This window comes from Aegilops tauschii, chromosome 7, assembly GCF_002575655.3.
Source record: "Aegilops tauschii subsp. strangulata cultivar AL8/78 chromosome 7, Aet v6.0, whole genome shotgun sequence".
Lineage (NCBI taxonomy): Eukaryota > Viridiplantae > Streptophyta > Magnoliopsida > Poales > Poaceae > Aegilops > Aegilops tauschii.
In genome coordinates, this window is record NC_053041.3 from 514873662 (window position 1) to 514881986 (window position 8325).

At 53.4% G+C, this 8325-nt stretch overlaps 1 protein-coding gene and 1 long non-coding RNA gene across 2 annotated transcripts; one reads left to right on the forward strand and one right to left on the reverse strand.

Moving 5' to 3' along the window:
- LOC109770341 (cytochrome P450 CYP73A100) lies at positions 1-2019 on the reverse strand. The gene has a single exon (XM_020329043.4). The coding sequence runs from the start codon at positions 1943-1945 to the stop codon at positions 341-343; it is 1605 nt and encodes a 534-aa protein (XP_020184632.1). The 5' UTR covers positions 1946-2019; the 3' UTR covers positions 1-340.
- A 526-nt stretch (positions 2020-2545) lies between these two features.
- Positions 2546-8050, forward strand: LOC120968037 (uncharacterized). The gene is made up of 4 exons (XR_005762038.3): positions 2546-2761; positions 4597-4651; positions 4744-4892; positions 7701-8050. It is a non-coding gene; the product is annotated as an uncharacterized lncRNA (long non-coding RNA).
- The last annotated feature ends 275 nt before the right edge of the window (positions 8051-8325 follow it).

The following is an 8325-nucleotide window of genomic DNA, read 5'->3' on the forward strand; positions in this document are numbered from 1 at the left end:
TGACACAGACACCCATATATTTGACAGCCCAAATACAAACAAAAAAAACAATCTAAAAGAAAGAGAACAAAAAACAATAGGAGGCTGCCCACGTACAAGCAAGAAAAAAAAGCCCAACAAACAAGACAAGAAAAAAAAGACAAAAAGAAAGCCCTGTACACGTTAAACAAGCCCAAAGGGAAACGAAGGAACAACAAGGAAATCAAACGGAGCATCTGCAGAACGCTGACATCAGTCGACTTAGACTTCTCGACTGAGTTCTAGACATATTTGTAACCCGAGAAGAGTAATTGTGCGTGTAGCCGTGTAGCCGTGTAGGCTTTTCGGTTGAAGTAATTGGTCATGGTGAGACGATGGGGTGGAAGGCGACGACGGAATGGTTGGCGATGTGCAGGCTGAACTGCCCGCCTTTCTCGCTCACGTCGAGCTTGTCCACGCCTGGCGGGGGCACCATCTCGAAGCTCCTCACCAGCTTCCCCACGATGAGCGCCAGGATGGGCAGCGCCAGGATGATGCCGGGGCAGCTTCGCCGGCCCACGCCGAACGGGAGGAACCGGAAGTCCACCTTGCCGCCGCCGACCGTGGTGTCCACGTTGCTCTCCTCGCCCAAGAACCTCTCCGGCCTGAATTCCTCCGGCTTCTCCCATAGCTCCGGGTTGTTGGCCAGCCACCAGGCGTTGACCACCACCTTGGAGCCCTTGGGAATGGTGTAGCCGCCGAGGCTGGCCTCCTCCAGGTTCATGTGGGGGACGAGGAGCGGGATCGGGGAGTGCAGCCGCAGCGTCTCCTTGATCACGGCCTGCAGGTACGGCAGCTTGCTGATATTGGACTCGGTGATGGGCTCGTCGTCGCCGAGCACGTCCCTGATCTCGCCGCGGACCTTGCGCTGCACTTCCGGGTGGTTCACCACCTCGGCGAGCGCCCATTCGATGGACCATAGCGTCGTCTCGATGGCGGCAACGTTGATGTTCTCCACGATGTAGATCACGTTCTCCGGCGTGATCTCGCCGCTCTTCTCTGCTGCGAGGATGTGGTCGATCGCGCATCGGAGCTTGTTTTTGTCTCCTGGTGTGTCCATCACCTTCCTTCTCTTCTCGACGTAGTTGGCGTTGAAGAAGGCCAGCCTCCTGGTCTGCAGGTCCCTGCACTTGTTGAGGTAGCCACGCAGGAAGGGCCTGAGGATGGGGATGAAGTCGCCGTAGTTGTAGTCGAAGCTCTGCGCCAGGCGGCTGCGCTCCGAGTTGAACTTGGTGGCCTCCACGAACATTGGGTCGTCCACGGACTCGAACCGGGCGTCGAACATCATGCGGTACATGATGTTGTAGAGCATGAGCTGCAGCCGGCGGCGCACCACGACGCCGGCCCCGCGGGCGGCGGAGTCGCCGCGCAGGTCGGACACCACGTCGTCCATCTCGGCCTCCCACATGGAGCGGTACTGCTGCACGACCCGCGCCGTGAAGAAGGGCAGCGTCATGACGCGGCGCATGCGGCGCCAGTGGTCGCCGTACTCGGTGAAGACCATGTCGGCGCCGTTGGCCGTGAAGATGTCGAACACGACGTTCCGCGGGCGGGAGCCGAACTCCACGCCCTGCGTGTGGAGCACCTCCGTGGCCAGCTGAGGGTCTGACACCACCACCAGGTTACGCACGCCCAGCCGCAGCCGGAACACGGGGCCGTACCGCGCCGACAGCCGCGCTAGGAAGCGGTGGTTGAGGTCGTTGCCCACCTGCAGCCAGTTGCCGAACACCGGCACGGCCGCGGGGCCGGGAGGGGCGCCGGCGCCGCCACGCTTCCGACCCGCTCCCGCTGCGATGGCGACGGCGACGAGGGCGGCCGCTGCCGGCAGCAGCGCGGGGTGCGGTGCGTGGAGGAACGATGTAAGGAGCCAGTACACGGCCAAGGAGGCTGCCGTGGCGAAGGCCGCGCTGCGCGCGGAGACAGCCATGCTGTGCTGTGCGCGAGTGCTAGCTTGGCGTGCAATGTATGTGTGTTTGAACTGGTGCTGATGCTATGCTGTTGGTTGCTGTGAACGTGCCATGTTCCATGGCATGCTTATATAGCGCCGGCCGTGGGTTTGACAATGGTAGGTGGGTCGTCGTATCGTATGTGTGAGCGGGGAAGGCGAAGGCACGAGGCGATGCGGCAAAAGTTGATGGTTTTGGGCGGAACCCGTGTGCCGGCCTGGGAAACAGGGTAGGCGGGAGTGGGAGCCGGCGACGTGGATTTGCCATGAGATAGATGCACCCTCTCGGCGCTCCTGTGTGGTCAAAATTGAGACTGCGCTGGTTGGTGGGCAAATTCGTTTGACCGCTCTGATGGACCTGGTCGCGCTCGGCCTTCAACCGTGCTGCATGGCGCAGCAGATTTTTTTTTTCAATCGCTGTCCGGTGCGCGCGCGCTATCAGACACGATGCAGCGGCCGCACCACGACCGTCGATCTCGCGCGACCCTCACAGACACGTGGCCTGGTGGACCGACCAGGTGGGCGGTGGTTTTTTGTCGGGTCGCTTCGAAATTTTAGGAGACGCGCCTTCTCATCTATCCTGCCGTTTCCCCGTTCCCCACCCTCACACCCTCTCCCGGCGACGAGCAAATCCCGCACGAAATCCCTAGCTTCGCAACGAGCGCGGGCGGCGAGAGTCGAGAGAGCCGGCGACGAGTCTAATTCAACGAGCGCGGGTGAGATGAGGAAGGAGAGGCGCTCAACCTGTTTTCAGTAGGCAACTTCTCGGCAGCGCCTGTGGTTCAATATGCATTTTCTGTAAGCTCTGTAGGCAATATATCTGTGTTTCAGTAGGCAATACTGTAGTATAAGGTATTTTTCAGCATTTGTGTCTAGTTTGGGAACAGAAGTAGGGGTTTGTGGTCAGCATGTTTTTCCAGCAGTGAAAACACTGTAACATCTGTGTTCAGCATTTGTGTTCATGAGCAACATCTTTTTCTAGTCCTGGGGTACAAGCAGTAGGCAAGTTTTGTATATAGCACAGACATTTTTTGAGCAGGCAAGTTTGCTTTCACATGCATAGAGGACACTTTTAGCATTTTGTTTCCTCTAGATTTAGGCTAGTTTTGACAATATTTGGGTTTCATGCCGCCACCTGCCCACTCGAGGGAGGCAGAGAATCAGGCAAGGGAAGGCTCAGATGTCCATCTCCAGCATTTTAGTCCTGCAACGGAGATTTTGTTTTCGACATTGATTTGAACAGCGAGCCGCTGTAGCAGAGGTCTCGTTTGATTGCCTGAAACACACTTGCAGGAACACGGAAGGGAATCTAATCCGGTTGTTTCGCCAGTGATGTCCATCTCCGTTGCAGCCAGCAGGCATTCACGAAGTTTCTTTTGATTTTGCCTATCGCCTTGCATGATTTTCGTCGGCAACTGCATTACTTTTTTTGAAACTGAAGAAACTTGTACATGCGAGAGTTGATAGGGAATGTTTTCCGTGCATTTTTATGACGACATTTTTGATCTGTTATCTGGTTATCCTTTTTGTACCGATACTGATTACTGCCAATGATGCCTACATTTTCTCAAGCAAGTACTTCGCCGTTCATACTGAAAATGAAACCATGAAAGTATATCAGTAATTTTTATTGTACACATCAGTGTGGCTGTACATTCAAAGGAAACAATGTGATTGATTATACACAGAGAACTTCTCAAAGGAAAACTAACAAGTTTGTACCCCTAGAGGAAAACATCAAACTGATGAAGCTGCAGGTAGCCCTTTAATTTTTCTAAATCTCAGGTAGATATTTTTTTGGTACTAATAATCACTACTTGTTGCACAAAAATCCTGCTGGGTCACTAATCATTCTCGCGTATATATTTTTACAGACTAATCTGACTGTAGTATGAAGCTTAGTCCCCACAAAGTTCAGTTTTCTTTGCTAGATACATTTTCCTTTCTCTTTTTTCAGAAGACGCTACTGAAAAATAGTTACTGCAGCATACAAAGCTTTTTTGCAGTACTTGTATCAGTAGTTTCTCCAGCAGCAGTAGTTTCTCCAACAGCTCAGGGAGGGCAAAATGTTTGATTATTTGTAGTTTCTCAAACAGCAGTAGTTTCTCCCAAAGCTGCTTCAGTAAATTATTTTTTTAGTTTTACAGTGGGTTTTGTAGGCAAGTTTTACAAGATGAGAGCAGGCAAGTTTTTTTATGTGAGCACGGAAGGGGTTCAGTAAATTTTTGCACTATGCATTTCTGATTTTGTAGGCATTTCAATTTATAATTATAGGGAGTACTGCATGTTTTTCCATTTTTAAAATTTTGTAAGCAATTTATATTTTCACAGGCAATTTTTATACCAACCCACGTTTTCTATTATGATTTCTTCATACAGTTGGCTATATAGAGCATAACATGGGGGGTTGTGGCAGGCATTATAATATGCCTGATATAGGAAGCAGTCAATATACTGTAACATTATGATTTCTTCTGACTTTAGCAGCATCAGCACTTTTTGAGGGCAAGCTCTTTTACAAACTTTTGTAGCAGTAGTTTCCCTAGGCAGTATTTGAGGAGCAAGCTTTTTATTTATTTTCTATTCTTTTTACAACTTTATCAGTGACCTTTTTTCCTCTCATTTTTTTGCAGGCAAGTTTTTTAGTGGTTTAAGATGGAGCACTCTCCAAATCAATATGATAGCGAGGTACAGACCACAGTTTTCCTCCCAGTGTCTTAGGCAGAGAATCAATCAATACCCCCCACATGTAGGTAATTTATTCAGTTTTTTCTTAACAGGGAGCAGTAAGAACAAGCGTCATGGCTGGGAACAACACTGGGGTTTTACAAGGTCGTACGCGCCCTAGGAGGAAGCAGGTTCAGGAAGGAAATAGTACCAACAAGCAGTCTCCCTCACACCCCTATGTGTCTCATTTTTTTCTCTATCAGTAAGGGATCGTGATCATTTTTTGTCTCATATTTCTTTTAGGCGCACACACACACAACCAGTAGAACCAACAACACTAAAAGTCAGTCTTATCGCCCACCCAATCGCGCTAACCATGGCACACTTGGTTGCATTTTGTCCATCCAGAGAAAAAGTCGGCATCCATATATATTAGGTCACCTCACCCGTCTTTTTTCAAGCCGCCTAAAAACGACAGACAACACCCAAAACTTGCCCATCCGGGCGTGCTAGCTCGCCCCACCTGGCGTTCAAGTCGCCTAGGGAAACACGGGACGACCCCCCAAAGTCGCTGGTTCCACCAAACCAACTCGCCCATTTTGGGCGTGCTAGCTCACCAAAACCGGCGCTCAAGTCGCCTAGGCGGGGGGGGGGGGGGGGGGGGGGGGGGGGGAGGGGGGGGGGGACACAGGATGACCCCCACAAAGTCGTCGTTTCCATGCAACCAACTCACCCATCGGGGCGTGCTAGCTCGCCTCACACCGATGATCAAGTCGCCTAGGGAAACACGACACGACCTGCAAAGTCGCCGTTTCCACGCAACCAACACGCCCGTCGGGGCGTCCTAGCTTGCCTCACATCGGCGACCAAGTCGCATAGGGGAACACGGCACGAACAACCAAGTCGTCAGTTCCACGCAAACAAATTGCCCATCGGGGCGTGCTACCTCGCCTCAACACCGGCAACCATGTCGCCTAGGGGAACACGGGCATGACCCCCAAAGTCGCCGGTTCCACGAAACCAACCCGCCCGTCGGGGCGTGCTACCTCGCCTCACACCAGCAACCAAGTCGCCTAGGCGGAACACGACACGACCCATCAAAGTCGCCGGTTCCACGAAACCAACTCGCCCGTCGGGGCGTGTTACCTCGCCTCACACCAGCAACCAAGTCGCCTAGGGGGAATACGGGCACGACCCCCAAAGTCGCCGGTTCCACGAAACCAACTCGCCACATCGGGGCATGCTAGGTCGCCCCACCCTGGCAACCAAGTTGCCTAGGGGAACACGGGCACGACCCCCAAAGTCGCCGGTTCCACGAAACCAACTCGCCCATCGGGGCGTGCTAGGTCGCCCCACCCTGGCAACGAAGTCGCCTAGGGGAACACGGGCACGACCCCTAAAGTCGCCGGTTCCACACAACCAACTCGCCCATCGGGGCGTACTAGCTCGGCTAAACCGGCGTTCAAGTCGCCTAGGGGGAATACGGGCACGACCCACAAAGTCGCCGGTTCCACGAAACCAACTCGCCCGTCGGGGCGTCCTACCTCGCCTCACCCTGGCAACCAAGTCGCCTAGGGGAACATGGGCACGACCCCCAAAGTCGCCGGTTCCACGAAACCAACTCGCCACATCGGGGCGTGCTAGGTCGCCCCACCCCGGCAACCAAGTCGCCTAGGGGAACACGGGCACGACCCCCAAAGTCAGTGGTTCCACGAAACCAACTCGCGTCGGGGCGTGCTACCTCGCCTCACACCGGCAACCAAGTCGCCTAGGGGAATACGAGCACGACCCCAAAAGTAGCCGGTTCCACGAAACCAACTCGCTCATCGGGGCGTGCTAGCTCGGCTGAACCGGCGTTCAAGTGGCCTAGGGGAACACGGACACGACCCCCAAAATTGCCGGTTCCATGAAACCAACTCGCCCATCGGGGCGTACTAGGTTGCCCTACCCCGGCAACCAAGTCGCCTACGGGAACACGGGCATGACCCCTAAAGTCGCCGGTTCCACGAAACCAACTCGCCCATCGGGGCGTGCTAGGTCGGCTAAACCGGCGTTCAAGTCGCCTAGGCGGAACACGACACGACCCCCAAAGTCGCCGGTTCCACGAAACCAACTCGCCCACCGGGCGTGCTACCTCGCCTCACACCGGTAACCAAGTCGCCTAGGGGGAATACGGGCACGACCCCCAAAGTCGCCGGTTCCACGAATCCAACTCGCCCATCGGGGCGTGCTAGGTCGCCCCACCCCGGCAACCAAGTCACCTAGGGGGGATACGGGCACGACCCCCAAAGTCACCGGTTCCACGAAACCAACTCACCCATCAGGGCATGCTAGGTCGCCCCACCCGGCAACCAAGTCGCCTAGGGGGGATACGGGCATGACCCCCAAAGTCGCCGGTTCCACGAAACCAACTCGCCCATCGGGGCGTGCTAGGTCGCCCCACCCCGGCAACCAAGTCGCCTACGGGAACACGGGCACGACCCCTAAAGTCGCCGGTTCCACGAAACCAACTCACCCATCGGGGCATGCTAGGTCGCCCCACCCGGCAACCAAGTCGCCTAGGGGAACACAGGCATGACCATCACGGTCAACAAAGTCCTCGGGGAGCTCATTGAGATCAAGGCCGGCCATCTGCACATTTTAGAACACAAAATAGAGGAAGGAATTAATACATAAGCGACATAATGTGAATGAGACAGTAGCCTTTTTTCCCTCTCTTTTTGTGGTCATGTAAGAAAACTAAATCAGCAGGGGTGCATCTTTTCACAATCACTGCTAGGTTCACATACCAGCCTTATTTTCATGTTTTTGTAAGCAACTATACTTTTACCTCTTTTTTTAGCTGAATCACTTTTTTGATTTTTGTGAGGGACTGGACTTTTTTGTTCTTACTTCTACCATACTGATATTTGCCAGTTTTTTGCCCTGTTTTGTAAGAAACTAGACCTTTTGTATGCAACTACAATAGTTCATTGTCCATTTTTATTATCCCCATATTAGTAACAATTTCTCATACAACAACCAGTCAAGATTCTGCAAATAATTAGTCTCTCTTCTTTGTTTTTTGCAGAAGCAAGGTGTAAGACAATAGGCAAGAAAGAGCCAGCAACTCTATCTAGCACCATGGTTGTACAGGAACAGGGGATCAAATTTGGGGCAAGATTCAAATCAGGCTTTGCAACACTGGGGTACATGAGGCAAATCTGCAACACTGGGGTACAGGAGGTACATCTGGGGAGTTCGACTAGTTATAGTAGAAGTAAGAAGAATCTCATGATCAAAATTTCTGGAACAGTCCTGTTATTACCTTTTGTTGTTCTTCCCCTGGGGGGAATTTGCCCAATTCTGGCAACTTTTTTGCCCATGTTTTCTTCAGATTATTGCCTGGTCAACACAAAGAGTTGCAGACGAGCTTGTGTTCTTCACGATCTTTTCAACTTTACTGTGTTCTTTGATGCGGGGAGAGGGAGCTCCCCGCTGCTAGGACATGCGTGCGGTGGCGGCTGGGGGAAGAAGAGAGTTGCCGTGAGTTATTTGGGGCGACGGGGTAGTGGGAGATCACGTGAGGGTATACCTGGCCATGGGAAGCCCGGCCCGAAAAAGCCCGACCCGGCCCGGCCCGACGCTGCCCCCGGGCCGGGCCTGGCCTGGCCCCGTCATTTTTGCATTTCTCTGAAGGTCGGGCCGGGCCGGCC